Source organism: Brachyhypopomus gauderio, chromosome 17 (assembly GCF_052324685.1).
Source record: "Brachyhypopomus gauderio isolate BG-103 chromosome 17, BGAUD_0.2, whole genome shotgun sequence".
Classification (NCBI taxonomy): Eukaryota; Metazoa; Chordata; class Actinopteri; order Gymnotiformes; family Hypopomidae; genus Brachyhypopomus; species Brachyhypopomus gauderio.
In genome coordinates, this window is record NC_135227.1 from 21925687 (window position 1) to 21942093 (window position 16407).

The window sequence follows — 16407 nt, forward strand, 5'->3', positions numbered from 1 at the left end:
ATCACAGGAGAAAAGCAATTATCAGAAGACAGTCTACTGGTACAGTGAACAATTATGTGCTCTCAAATAAATCTCATGACAGTCTAAGCAAAGTTAGCATAAAAATAATTGTATTTTTTTATTAGCTGCCCATCATGATGCTCACATTACAGCTATGGTACAGTATATTATTTTTCAAACTTGACAGAAACCAATGAGAACAATATCAAGTTCTTATTTATTACCATATCTAATTTAACCAATCCCTGAGCCATAAATAATTTTCAGATTCATCCAGACATTAGCAGTGGCATTTTATTATAGTTCTCTAAACGGACAGTAAGTTGTATAATTCAACAGATCGTTAGCTTCTGAGGATGACTATGAAGTTTCTGTGAGTACAGAGGTGTCCTGATGTACTGAGATTATAAGGTTGTCCTGATGTTTTGAGAGTACAGGGGTGTCCTGATGTTCTGAGATTATAGGGGTGTCCTGATGTTCTGAGATTATAGGGGTGTCCTGATGTTCTGAGTGTACAGGAGTGTCCTGATGTTCTGAGTGCACTGGGGTGTCCTGAGGTTCTGAATGTTTTGAAGATTCACATTCACTGTAATGATTCATTCTGTTAACCCAACCTCATGTGTACAGACCAGGTTATATCTGAAATTGCCGTCAGTGCTTGAGGGAAACTTTAGGAAATGTTACCAGGACTCAGTTTGGGTCATGACACTGCATTTAATAGCCATTGTTAAATCCTTCTTGACCCCTCTGACCGATTCGATAATTGTCCAATTTTCAACAGTTTTTCTTTCTAACTTTTTCAAGTAAGTTCATCTTCAGCCCCTCTGCTCAGGAGAACACGCAGAAACGAAATCTGCTCTCCCGGCCGTATAGAGCAGAATCTGTACTGACTAGTGATCACTGATCAGTAACTGCTCTTTGATTACTGCTGAAATTGCCTGTGGCATATGACACTATCAATCATGATAATTTATTAATTAACAGGCATGAAAACAGAGTCTGTCTAGTTCTTTAGACAGTCTAGGTCTTGGCTGATTTCATACTCAACAGACCATTACAAATTTGGTAGCATAATCTGAGATTTTTCAAGCACAACAGATGGTGACCCAGATGGTGTTGCACTCAAATCCTGTAAAAGCAACAGTGACAGGGTGAGTGTTAATGCGTAATCAGCTAATGATATGAGGAATGATAACATGACAGACTTCAGTGTCTTCAGCACTGCCAACATTATTATTATCTTATCTGACCTCTTGGGGAAGATTACTGTGGGTGTTTTGTCTTCGATTTGTTACATGTAGTTTTCCACTTGCATCACGATCTATCAGTCTCTCCCTCATATGTAGTAAAGGTACAGAAGACCCGTACAACATCCCTGGCCTCTTTCTAAGGCCAGAGCAGCGTGTCTCCGTAACAGCTCCATTACAGTTATTAGAGCTGTTATAGTTCTGATACTGCAGCACTCTGGTTTGTCCAGCGTTTCCCTTGTAAAGGAGAAAGACATCAATCAGGAACTGGAATATCACGCATGACACTGGGACAATCCAGATGTTTCCCCCATCGAAGGAGCCATTCAGGCAAAAATACAAATCATTCTAGATTCTACAAGTGTTTTCTCACATGTGAATAAACCCAGTATTTCTTATTGTGAGCTGAGATGTTGACTGTGGTACAGATGTTGACTGTGGTACAGATGAACTGTGGTACAGGTTTCAGGGAAGGCACTACAGAACAACCCCAGAGAAATCACAGCCTTGTCTATGACAGCATGCAAAAACGAAGCAATGTGTTCTTGCGTGAGTTCATTTGATGTTTGGGTTCTTGTTCTAGTGCATATCTTCCAAGCATACGTAGTGTCATGACACGACCCTGTTCAGACACCCTCTCCTGGAGTACTCTAAGAGGCTATGAGATAATCCAGTTCTATTTTGCAGTCTAAACATGAGATGCGAATGAGCAGCGTCTGTGATGGAGCGAGCAGACGGAGAGGAACTGCGTGATCACGAGGAGCTGGATGGCTGTCAATATGAAATTAGACAACTGTAATAGTATATCAGTCAGGTGCTGTATACACACTCACAAACAGCAAGAAAAAGAGATGGAGAGAGAGACAGGGATGGGAGAGAGAGACAGGGATGAGAGAGAGAGAGAGAGATGGATGGAGAGACTGAGACAGGGATGGAGTGAGAGACTGGGATGGGGAGAGAGAGACAGGGATGGAGAAACTGAGACAGGGATGGAGAGTCACAGGGATGGAGTGAGAGAGAGACAGGGATGGGGAGAGGAAGACAGAAATGGGAAGAGAGAGTAGAAAAAGACCTGGAAACCGAAATCTTCCACTTCAGCAGTGATATATAAAATTGAGTCCCCGCTTAATGACGGTGTTAGAGACTGAAAAGTCCGTCATAAAGCAGTTTTCATCGTTAAGCGTGACCCTAGATTTAGATACGCTTTGATCGCAAATACAGTATAGAAAAAACTAACAATGTTCTCGTGCGTACAGCGTAAGAAAGAGTGATCGTGTTGCAGAGATGGGCTTATCGTACACTACACTCCACAACACCACAACACTCCACAACACTACAACAACACCTCACAACACTCCACTACACTCCACAACACTCCACTGTGCTGCCACTGCTTCTCCGTGCACCGTGCAAAATAACTCCGGTTCTTTTAATTACTGTCCACTGTACTGATTTTATTTATATTTACTTATAAAGAATTTTCTTTTTTCTTCTTATGTTTTTGCTCCAATAACTTGTACATGGGCGCATTTATTCGTTATTGTTTATCATTGGCACATTTTGTTGCATACTTTTGAAAATTCCAATAAACAGATTATTGAAGAAAAAAAAAAGGAAGAAAAAAAAAAATACTCCGGTCCGTCGTTAACCAGACCTGTCGTTAAGCAGGGACTCACTGTATAGCAAGAATTATCTGAACATAATACACACACACACACACACACACACACACACAGAGATGATGATGATGATGATGATGAGGAAAAAACCAAAAGCAAAAATATAAAGGGAATGGAGTGAGTAAAAATATGGCACCAGGACAGACAGATGGAGGGAAGGTTCTGTGAGGAGCATTCTGAGGGAGATCCCTCTCACAGGTTCTGTGAGGAGCATTCTGAGGGAGATCCCTCTCACAAGATCTGTGAGGAGCATTCCGAGGGAGATCCCTCTCACAGGTTCTGTGAGGAGCATTCTGAGGGAGATCCCTCTCACAGGTTCTGTGAGGAGCATTCCGAGGGAGATCCCTCTCACAGGTTCTGTGAGGAGCATTCTGAGGGAGATCCCTCTCACAGGTTCTGTGAGGAGCATTCTGAGGGAGATCCCTCTCACAGGTTCTGTGAGGAGCATTCTGAGGGAGATCCCTCTCACAGGTTCTGTGAGGAGCATTCTGAGGGAGATCCCTCTCACAGGTTCTGTGAGGAGCATTCTGAGGGAGATCCCTCTCACAGGTTCTGTGAGGAGCATTCTGAGGGAGATCCCTCTCACAGGTTCTGTGAGGAGCATTCTGAGGGAGATCCCTCTCACAGTTTCTGTGAGGAGCATTCTGAGGGAGATCCCTCTCACAGGTTCTGTGAGGAGCATTCTGAGGGAGATCCCTCTCACAGGTTCTGTGAGGAGCATTCTGAGGGAGATCCCTCTCACAGGTTCTGTGAGGAGCATTCTGAGGGAGATCCCTCTCACAGGTTCTGTGAGGAGCATTCTGAGGGAGATCCCTCTCACAGGTTCTGTGAGGAGCATTCTGAGGGAGATCCCTCTCACAGGTTCTGTGAGGAGCATTCTGAGGGAGATCCCTCTCACAGGTTCTGTGAGGAGCATTCTGAGGGAGATCCCTCTCACAGGTTCTGTGAGGAGCATTCTGAGGGAGATCCCTCTCACAGGTTCTGTGAGGAGCATTCTGAGGGAGATCCCTCTCACAGGTTCTGTGAGGAGCATTCTGAGGGAGATCCCTCTCACAGGTTCTGTGAGGAGCATTCTGAGGGAGATCCCTCTCACAGGTTCTGTGAGGAGCATTCTGAGGGAGATCCCTCTCACAGGTTCTGTGAGGAGCATTCTGAGGGAGATCCCTCTCACAGGTTCTGTGAGGAGCATTCTGAGGGAGATCCCTCTCACAGGTTCTGTGAGGAGCATTCTGAGGGAGATCCCTCTCACAGGTTCTGTGAGGAGCATTCTGAGGGAGATCCCTCTCACAAGATCTGTGAGGAGCATTCTGAGGGAGATCCCTCTCACAGGTTCTGTGAGGAGCATTCTGCACGGTTAGCAAGTTAAACACTGTTTATCATATTACAGAATGTCTATAGTTTAGTTAAGAAATACAACACAGTGGGACATTCACAGATGTTATTCAAGTTCACAGAGCAACAATCAACACCAGAGTTGTGCTTTTAATTAAAAAATCAGGCAGTAGTGTTTTGCTTACACTCCCGTTAAGAGATGATGTGTGAACTTACCTCATTTGCATACACCCAGTGAGTCTCTTTGGATGCCAGGTTGCTTTCGACTGCCTAAAGGAAGAAGAGAAGAGAAGGATGTTAGCATCTGGCTTCCACACCGCCCGCAGCCCTGCAGTGACGTGTCACCCAGCTCTGGTGCTGCCAGGTGTTACTCCAGGAACCCACACACACCACTCCCCTTCTCCCACTGCTGAAACCACCAAAACCACCACTGTTACACACTCCTATTACACCACTGTTACACACTCCTATTACACCACTGTTACACACTCTTATTACATCACTGTTACACACTCCACTGTTACACACTCCTATTACACCACTGTTACACACTCTTATTACACCACTGTTACACACTCCTATTACACCACTGTTACACACTCTTATTACTCCACTGTTACACACTCTTATTACTCCACTGTTACACACTCCTATTACACCACTGTTACACACTCCTATTACACCACTGTTACACACTCTTATTACTCCACTGTTACACACTCTTATTACTCCACTGTTACACACTCCTATTACACCACTGTTACACACTCTTATTAAACCACTGTTACACACTCCTATTACACCACTGTTACACACTCCACTGTTACACACTCCTATTACACCACTGTTACACACTCCTATTACACCACTGTTACACACTCCTATTACACCACTGTTACACACTCCTATTACACCACTGTTACACACTCTTATTACACCACTGTTACACACTCTTATTACACCACTGTTACACACTCTTATTACACCACCGTTACACACTCCTATTACACCACTGTTACACACTCCACTGTTACACACTCCTATTACACCACTGTTACACACTCTTATTACACCACTGTTACACACTCCTATTACACCACTGTTACACACTCTTATTACTCCACTGTTACACACTCCTATTACACCACTGTTACACACTCCTATTACACCACTGTTACACACTCCACTGTTACACACTCCTATTACACCACTGTTACACACTCCTATTACACCACTGTTACACACTCCTATTACACCACTGTTACACACTCCTATTACACCACTGTTACACACTCTTATTACACCACTGTTACACACTCTTATTACACCACTGTTACACACTCTTATTACACCACCGTTACACACTCCTATTACACCACTGTTACACACTCCACTGTTACACACTCCTATTACACCACTGTTACACACTCCTATTACACCACTGTTACACACTCTTATTACACCACTGTTACACACTCTTATTACACCACTGTTACACACTCCTATTACACCACTGTTACACACTCTTATTACACCACTGTTACACACTCCTATTACACCACTGTTACACACTCCACTGTTACACACTCCTATTACACCACTGTTACACACTCCTATTACACCACTGTTACACACTCCACTGTTACACACTCCTATTACACCACTGTTACACACTCCTATTACACCACTGTTACACACTCCTATTACACCACTGTTACACACTCCACTGTTACACACTCCTATTACACCACTGTTACACACTCCTATTACACCACTGTTACACACTCCTATTACACCACTGTTACACACTCTTATTACACCACTGTTACACACTCCACTGTTACACACTCCTATTACACCACTGTTACACACTCCTATTACACCACTGTTACACACTCCTATTACACCACTGTTACACACTCCTATTACACCACTGTTACACACTCCTATTACACCACTGTTACACACTTCTATTACACCACTGTTACACACTCCACTGTTACACACTCCTATTACACCACTGTTACACACTCCTATTACACCACTGTTACACACTCCTATTACACCACTGTTACACACTCCACTGTTACACACTCCTATTACACCACTGTTACACACTCCACTGTTACACACTCCTATTACACCACTGTTACACACTCCTATTACACCACTGTTACACATTCTTATTACACCACTGTTACACACTCCACTGTTACACACTCCTATTACACCACTGTTACACACTCCTATTACACCACTGTTACACACTCCTATTACACCACTGTTACACACTCCTATTACACCACTGTTACACACTCTTATTACACCAGTTACACACTCCACTGTTACACACTCCACTGTTACACACTCCTATTACACCACTGTTACACACTCTTATTACACCACTGTTACACACTCCACTGTTACACACTCCTATTACACCACTGTTACACACTCCTATTACACCACTGTTACACTGTTATTACACCACTGTTACTGTAATATAGCCACAAGCACACATACCTACCAGTCACCACATACACACCACTGTTACACACCACTGTTACACAATATTATTACACTACTGTTACACTACTGTTATGCTACTATTACATAATTCTTACACATTACTGTTACACTACTGTTATGCTAGTATTACATTACTCTTACACATTACTGTTACACTACTGTTACACTACTGTTATGCTAGTATTACATTACTCTTACACTACTGTTATGCTAGTATTACATTACTCTTACACATTACTCGTACACTACTGTTACACTACTGTTATGCTAGTATTACATTACTCTTACACATTACTGTTACACTACTGTTACACATTCCTGATTGAAGTGCATTTCAAATCTATTATGATTACTCCCATTCTGATATTACACCCCACAGGTCCCTCTCCCAGTTAAGTCTATTATCAAACAAAATGTTACACTTGTAAGTGTCAGGCTGAGGAGTCCTGATGTCTGTTAGAGCCATTCTCACGATTCTCACAGCCACTAGTGCTCTGATCATTGCTGTCTTCACCTCCAACATCTTGATATTTCTTGAGCTTTTCATAGTCCTGATGTTGCTATCACTACATCCATCACTCCATCCATCACTCCATAAACCACTCCATCCACCACTCCATCCATCACTCCATCTACCACTCCATCAACCCCTCCATCCACCACTCCATCCATCACTCCATCCACCACTCCATCTACCACTCCATCAACCCCTCCATCCATCACTCCACTACAGCCTCTTGCTGTTTGTTCATCACTGATATGTAGGTGTATGTCACCAGATTCCAATTCACCAAATGTGGGACAGAGACTGTGTTTGTGTGGGACAATGTGGGACAGAGACTGTTTGTGTGGGACAATATGGGACAGAGACTATGTTTGTATGGGATAATGTGGGACAGAGACTATGTTTGTATGGGACCATGTGGGACAGAGACTATGTGTGGGACAATGTGGGACAGAGACTGTTTGTGAGGGACAATATGGGACAGAGACTATGTTTGTATGGGACAGAGATTATGTTTGTGTGGGACAGAGACTATGTTTGTATGGGACAATGTGGGACAGAGACTATGTTTGTGTGGGACAATGTGGGACAGAGACTATGTTTGTATGGGACAATGTGGGACAGAGACTGTTTGTGTGGGACAGAGACTATGTTTGTGTGGGACAATGTGGGACAGAGACTATGTTTGTGTGGGACAGAGACTATGTTTGTGTGGGACAATGTGGGACAGAGACTATGTTTGTGTGGGTACCAATGCATCCAGATTGTCTAAATTATAAAACATGAATTTCACTTCTGGAATCTGTCAATAACAAAGCGGGACAACGTCTCAATTTGCAGGACTTGTGAAGACGTGTGACCGTTCCGCACAAAGTGGGACGTCTGGTCCTCCCTCTACTATGTCCAGTTGGGTAGTCTTTGCCATTTTGTCAGTCTGTATCTGTCCCACGGGATCTTGGCTCAGTCATTCTCCACCACCTTCGTGGATGTGTCCCACTTTGGCCTGTGAACTTCCAGCCCAAACAGGATTAGTGTCTGTGTGCTTCCACGATTAGTGTCTCTGTGCTGATGTGATTAGTGTCTCTGTGCTGATGTGATTAGTGTCTGTGTGCTTCCACGATTAGTGTCTCTGTGCTGATGTGATTAGTGTCTCTGTGCTGATGTGATTAGTGTCTCTGTGCTGATGTGATTAGTGTCTCTGTGCTGATGTGATTAGTGTCTCTGTGCTGATGTGATTAGTGTCTCTGTGCTGCCATGAGTCAGCTTGTGCATGGGTCCATTGGGTCTTGGTTCCGAAATTCAGGGTGTGGGGACGATGACCTCACCCATGTGACCCGGTGTCCTGGCTTCTCTTTGCTGTAGTATTAATGCAGTACCTCATGAATAAGGCTCCAGATGTTGGAACACTGACCTAAGTGTTAGTTTAAATGTTGGGTACTGAAATATTCACATATCCCATATATTCTCCGCATATACCCTTTCACACCGGGGCTGCTTCTGTAGTAATATTTCAGCAGAGCCCTATTCTCACTCTCACCCAAGTGTGACTTATATTTGTTCCAGTAGCCACTTTACATCAGATCACTCTGGTGCCCCCAGATCTCTCTCTTATATACACAAAAGAATGATGAACCTTACATGCACTCTAACCTTCAACCAGACCTCCTCTTCACTTCCTCTAAAATTGTACAATTTGTTGTTTTTTAAGAATAGCACCATTCAAAACAAAAAAAATTGTGCTTGATCCATGAATCAACCAGTACATTTCCTGATTCAACTAGAATTGGTATTTAAAGTTGACACCTAACAACTGATCAACACTACCTCACCACTGGGAGGTTTCAGAGAGGATGTTCTCAGACAGAAGTGGCCACCGAACTTAGAGTGTCAGAGCGTCATCAGCAGGTTACAAAAGAGATACAGAGAGACCGACAGAGTCACAGAAAGGCGTAGACATGGACGTCACGTCCAACACTGGTGACGCTTCATTGTGAACGGTGCCCTGTGGCAGAAGTGTGGGATGACTTGGCAATAAATCAGCTTGTGAACAGCATGAGACGTCCTTGTCCAGCTGTAACTCACCCTCAAGGGCACCGTCCCACACTCAAATGCTTTCATGACATAATATTACTGTAGCGTGAACTTTTTACGTTTTCCATAAATTTCACCCAAAAGCCAAAAATCCCTAATTCTTTGTGAATAGTGTATATATAAAGCTGGGACCAAAATGAATACTATTTTTATATTTAAGCTTTAATAAATGATATGAAAAGGCCTTCAAAATCACTCAAAACATTGACCTAAAAACGTACTGGGGTGGGTTTCCCGAAACGTTCGTAACTCTAAGTACTTCGTAACCTCGTACTTACGAATATTCTTAAATTTACGAGTGTTTCCCGAAACTCTTCGTAACTTACGTCGTTCTTATAGTCGTTTGTAAGTTAAGAATCTCCGGACCCATTCGTAACTCACTAAGTACTTCTTAACTCGAAGCTCCCGTGCAGTTCTACTTCAAAAATGATAGAGGCGCTAATTTCACTCGCGCGGGTTTTAATCACGGTATTACTACATTTGCGTTTATGTGTATAATTAGCCTAGTAGCCTAATTTCTTTTGAAGTATTTACATCGCATACCACAATGTGTCAACAGAAATCAAATGTACTACTTTGAATTATTTAGCATTAGTTTATATCTTCCCAATATTTAATTAAATCTCTCCGTTCGTCATTGTGCAGTCAACAGCGTTTCAGACTCAAAATTAATGTATTCTTTGCAAAGAAATGGATACAAGTTGGCCTATTAAGCTTGTTTTAACTTAACCAATAAAATGGATTGATTAATCGGTAGCACATATAAGTAACTTGGATTAAGGCTAGCAATTGTGCTTGTGTGATGAACATAGCTCTTCAGAGTACTGGCTTTGAGTAGAAGACATAATTTAAGAAGACGACGTAATCCACGAAGCCATGTAGTTCGCCTGAATACAGAATTTTGCCCTTAGCTCCATGACGCAGTTACTGACCGCCCTCCGATTTTATGCCACAGACTGTTCTGCAGACTGTTGGTGATGCCCACGAACTAAGCAAAGCTGACATAAATGTGTGCATGCCGTTACTAAAGCATTGCTTCGCCATGCAGCAAAAAGATATATATACATACATACTATATATATATACTAGTATATATATATACTAGCTGACAGTGGGTATCCACTCTGAAGCTTGTATCAAATCCCCTGGTGTCCCTTCAGTAGCTGTGGGGCCCAGTATCCCCAGTGCCTTCTCCTCCTCAACAGTGAAGGCACTTGTGGACATTTGACCTCCACCAATCTTAGCCCTCTCCTTTCTGAGTCCTGCCCCCTTATCTTTGACTTGACTACAGTTTTTTTGTTTTTTTCTGAATTTGATGAACTTCCTCGAGCTATTGAAAACAGTAGGCTATACCTTTGTTTTTGGCTCAGTTCACTCGTCAGAAAGTTTCATTTTCTCTGCTTGTTTGCCATGGTTTTGAATAACGTGTGAAAGGTTAATTGTGTGCCCTATTTATAGCCTTGATAAAAGCCTACGATCGGTCAGAATTGCAAAGGTAATAATATGTTCTACTCATTTTTTCCTTATACTTGAAATGTCAACACTTATTAGTTGTTAGTTTTAATGATTGTCATTTTGCCAGCGGCGGCATGGTGGTGTGGTGGTTAGCACTGTCGCCTCACAGCAAGGCGGTCTGGGTTCGATTCTCGGTCTGGGCTGCTCTGTGTGGAGTTTGCATGTTCTCCCTGTGCCTGCGTGGGTTTCCTCTGGGTACTCCGGTTTCCTCCCACAGTCCAAAGACATGCGTGTTAGGTTGATTGATCACTCTAAATTGCCCGTAGGTGTGAGTGCGTGCGTGTGTGTTGGCCATGTGGTGGACTGGCGACCTGCCCATGGTGTACCCTGCCTTCGCCCGGAGATGCTGGGATTGGCTCCAGCCCCCCCGTGACCCTGACTAGCGGGATTAAGCGGTTCAGATAATGGATGGATGGATTTTGCCAATGATGCTTTTGCGGCGTAATTATGAAAAAATTTATGTAAATCGGTGGTTCGGTTTTCGACTAGCGGAGATTTTCCAGTGCAGCTGCAGAGGCGGAGTCAACTAAGAACTACTTAGAACTCGTTCGTAAATTTGGAGACTACGAAGGCTTTTGGGAAACACTCGTAAATTTGGCATTCTTAAAGTTACGTCGTTCTTAAAGTTGTTCGTAACTTTCTAAGATCGTTCGTTATCGGGAAACCCACCCCTGGTCTTTCTGAATATTGTTTTCAGCTGTCACATGGCACATGTGTTTCTGAGGCTGTGTCCTTTCACAGTCTACGTATGCTTGCTGGAAGAAGACGACCAAGCACTCCTGCAGACTCTGGTTAAACAAATAAACACTTCTGCACGTATGTCAGTAAAGGAAACTACGCAGTGGTGATTAGGAAGTACGAAGAGTAAAGAATAGTTCAACAACCAACATTTAAGATGAACACGTAATGCACACTTACGGGACCAAGTCAGACAACTAACAAAGACAACACGCAGACTTAAACAGTGATGTCACTAACCCATTACTTTTAATACTTTAACCACTTTTATTCAGTAACGAGTAATCTAACGAGTTACTATTTCCAACCTAGTAATCAGATTAAAGCTTCATAGCCAGGTATCTCTGAATTACTATATTTGTCATATATGGAGTGAGATTACTGTCTTTGATTGATCTGTGACATATTTACACTTGTAATCATGAAGCAAGCAGAAAACTGAAACGTGCGCTGAAAACTTAAGTGAACTGAAGTGAACGCACTTTACCGGACAATTCTTGTTTCTCTGCTCTCGCCGTCACTGTTTTGCTCGGTTTTCTTGATTTTGCTCAGTGTGTCTGACTTGCTCGATTTAACCTCATCTTTGCGTTCTCATATTAAAGACAGTAATCTTACTCCATAGTCATATACTTTTGTAAAAATGTGTATTTTTGCTTTCTTCTTGCATCTTGGGGAGTGACGTCTCTCCTATGTGACAAGGAAGTCACGTTTTCCCCATGAAGACAAAATGTAATACCGAACAGTGACACAAATGTAATGTCGGGAGATATATCGGTACTGTTAAAAATGCACTTCCAATAAAGTGACTATTGGCAAATTTTGTCGTTGTCGGCAGCTGTTGAATGTAACTTGTAATCTAACTAGTTACTTTTCAAATCAAGTAATCAATAAAGTAACTAAGTCACTTTTAAAGGAAGACTCAGTAATCGGAAATCACATTACTTTTTCAAAGTAACTAAGCCATCGATGGACTTAAATACGTAATCGTTAACAAGGCACAACACATAACGATAACAAGACAGGAGAGACGAATAACACTGATGAACGTGTACATGCCAACAACCACACACAGATGTACACAGACACAAATGAACGTGTACATGCCAACAACCACACACAGATGTACACAGACACGGATGAACGTGTACTCAATCGAGCCCTGGAGGAGGCGGGGCAGACCCTCACACGTATCCACCACACTGAATGCTCCAAAGGGTGTATTTATTCTTCCAGCAGATGCAAAGTCAATCTTTTGCTATCAATGTTTTGTTGAATTCCAACATAATAGTTGGTGGGGGAAAAAAGCAAGAAAGGCCTATAAAAGAAAATATTTATAAATGATCAAAGCCACAGTAAGCACGATACAACCCTAGAGTGGCTCTGACAGGGGAACCCGCTGCTGTGTTTCTCAGACTCACCGCATAGCACCACAGAAACATCTGGAGAGTTAATTAGCTACAAAACAAGCACAAATACCACATCTGCTATGCTCTATGTATACTGCATATAAAATGCCTTTTTGCTAAACCCATGCGTACTGTTTATATAAGAAACAATAATTTACTATGTATTATTATATACACTCACCGGCCACTTTATTAGGTACAACATGCTAGTACTGGGTTGGACCTCCTTTTGCCTTCAGAACTGCCTTAATTCTTCGTGGTAGATTCAACAAGGTACTGGAAACATTCCTCTGGTCCATATTGACATGATTGCATCACACAGTTGCTGCAGATTTGTCGGCTGCACATCCATGATGTGAATCTCCCGTTCCACCACATCCCAAAGGTGCTCTATTGGAATGAGATCTGGTGACTGTGGAGGCCATTTGAGTACAGTGAACTCATTGTAGTGTTCAAGAAACCAGTGTGAGATGATTTGTACTTTATGACATGGTGTGTTATCCTGCTGGAAGTGGCCATCGGAAGATGGGTATACTGTGGTCATAAAGGGATGGACATGGTCAGCAACAATACTCAGGTAGACTGTGGTGTTGACATGATGCCTAATTGGTACTAATGGGCCCAAAGTGTGTGTAGGAAGCGCACGCACCAGTCAGCTTTCAGTTCAACGTCACTGCAGCAGCGTAACGGTTAGAAAGATCAGATCTTCACATAAAATGGAAGAAAATATAACTCCACACTAAACCCAGGGACTTATCTGAGAGAAACTATGAAGTAGTCGAAAAAAAAAATTACTCCTTCGTTTTCAAATTTCTCTGCCTGCATCAGTCACACAAGACCTCAGAGTGTACTGTAGAAGAGTGAGGTAGTGGGGTGGAGAATTAGAAGAGGGGGGTAGTGGGGGTGGAGAATTAGAAGAGTGAGGTAGTGGGAGTGGAGAATTAGAAGAGTGAGGTAGTGGGGGTGGAGAATTAGAAGAGGGGGTAGTGGGGGTGGAGAATTAGAAGAGGGGGTAGTGGGGTGGAGAATTAGAAGAGGGGGTAGTGGGGGTGGAGAATTAGAAAAGGGGGGTAGTGGGGGTGGAGAATTAGAAGAGGGGGTTAGTGGGGTGGAGAATTAGAAGAGGGGGGTAGTGGGGGTGGAGAATTAGAAGAGTGAGGTAGTGGGGTGGAGAATTAGAAGAGTGAGGTAGCGGGGTGGAGAATTAGAAGAGTGAGGTAGTGGGGTGGAGAATTAGAAGAGGGGGGTAGTGGGGTGGAGAATTAGAAGAGTGAGGTAGTGGGGGTGGAGAATTAGAAGAGTGAGGTAGTGGGGGTGGAGAATTAGAAGAGTGAGGTAGTGGGGTGGAGAATTAGAAGAGTGAGGTAGTGGGGGTGGAGAATTAGAAGAGTGAGGTAGTGGGGGTGGAGAATTAGAAGAGGGGGGTAGTGGGGTGGAGAATTAGAAGAGTGAGGTAGTGGGGGTGGAGAATTAGAAGAGTGAGGTAGTGGGGGTGGAGAATTAGAAGAGGGGCTTAGTGGGGGTGGGGAATTAGAAGAGGGGGGTAGTGGGGTGCAGAATTAGAAGAGTGAGGTAGTGGGGGTGGGGAATTAGAAGAGGGGGGTAGTGGGTGGAGAATTAGAAGAGTGAGGTAGTGGGGGTGGAGAATTAGAAGAGTGAGGTAGTGGGGGTGGAGAATTAGAAGAGTGAGGTAGTGGGGGTGGAGAATTAGAAGAGTGAGGTAGTGGGGTGGAGAATTAGAAGAGTGAGGTAGTGGGGGTGGAGAATTAGAAGAGTGAGGTAGTGGGAGTGGAGAATTAGAAGAGTGAGGTAGTGGGGGTGGAGAATTAGAAGAGGGGGTAGTGGGGGTGGAGAATTAGAAGAGGGGGGTAGTGGGGTGGAGAATTAGAAGAGGGGGTAGTGGGGGTGGAGAATTAGAAAAGGGGGGTAGTGGGGGTGGAGAATTAGAAGAGGGGGTTAGTGGGGTGGAGAATTAGAAGAGGGGGTAGTGGGGGTGGAGAATTAGAAGAGTGAGGTAGTGGGGTGGAGAATTAGAAGAGTGAGGTAGCGGGGTGGAGAATTAGAAGAGTGAGGTAGTGGGGTGGAGAATTAGAAGAGGGGGGTAGTGGGGTGGAGAATTAGAAGAGTGAGGTAGTGGGGGTGGAGAATTAGAAGAGTGAGGTAGTGGGGGTGGAGAATTAGAAGAGTGAGGTAGTGGGGTGGAGAATTAGAAGAGTGAGGTAGTGGGGGTGGAGAATTAGAAGAGTGAGGTAGTGGGGGTGGAGAATTAGAAGAGGGGGTAGTGGGGTGGAGAATTAGAAGAGTGAGGTAGTGGGGGTGGAGAATTAGAAGAGTGAGGTAGTGGGGGTGGAGAATTAGAAGAGGGGCTTAGTGGGGGTGGGGAATTAGAAGAGGGGGGTAGTGGGGTGCAGAATTAGAAGAGTGAGGTAGTGGGGGTGGGGAATTAGAAGAGGGGGGTAGTGGGTGGAGAATTAGAAGAGTGAGGTAGTGGGGGTGGAGAATTAGAAGAGTGAGGTAGTGGGGGTGGAGAATTAGAAGAGTGAGGTAGTGGGGGTGGAGAATTAGAAGAGTGAGGTAGTGGGGTGGAGAATTAGAAGAGTGAGGTAGTGGGGGTGGAGAATTAGAAGAGGGGGGTAGTGGGGTGGAGAATTAGAAGAGTGAGGTAGTGGGGTGGAGAATTAGAAGAGTGAGGTAGTGGGGGTTGGAACACACACTGTCCTCACCCCATCATTAGGTGTGACTAGAACATCACTGATCCTGACAGAAGGTCAACTGACGAAGATATTTATGGGTCATATTCAATACTGTGTAATTCTTAGAGTACTAAGAAGACCCAGAAACACTGATGCTCTCTGGAAGGCAAACAATCTTCAAATGTTTGAATCACAGGGCATTCAAAATAACACACTTCAGAAGTTTGCAGAGGCCAAACCTCAGGGTTAAGGGGGAAATGTTTAAGAACTCAAACTGGCCTAAAGCCAAAGGTCAACGTACCAATCAGATACACGTGACCTCCTGTATCTTGCATGTGAATTGCACCTCTGAGGTTTAACTTCAGAGAGTTTGTGAGCCTCGGCCCTTGAGCTGAAATCCAACAACCTCCACTCTATGTTTCAGTGTAGGCTTATATTTCTTTGTACAATTGTTGGTAATTCAAAGTTTTCTGCACTGTTACATCCAGAGTAGACTTACTGGGGAAATTTTAACTCTTCAGCATTTAAGTATTATATAGTTTTGGACTGATATAAATAAGCTAATGTTTTCCTGTGTGTGCTGCTAAGTTGATTACAGTTGCTGGTGTTCTGGGTGATCTCCGTTACTGTCTCATGGTGCTGTATCCATTGATTAAACGAGTCCAGCCAGAT

At 43.5% G+C, this 16407-nt stretch overlaps 1 protein-coding gene across 2 annotated transcripts in view; it reads right to left on the reverse strand.

Annotated features, from left to right (window-relative positions):
• Positions 1 to 16407, reverse strand: part of grid1a (glutamate receptor, ionotropic, delta 1a) — a 267052-nt gene that overhangs the window by 53027 nt on the left and 197618 nt on the right. For both annotated transcript variants that reach the window (XM_076978701.1, XM_076978702.1), the window contains one exon: positions 4475 to 4528. In XM_076978701.1, coding sequence (XP_076834816.1) covers positions 4475 to 4528 — 54 coding nt within the window. The remainder of the gene's footprint in view (positions 1 to 4474; positions 4529 to 16407) is intronic.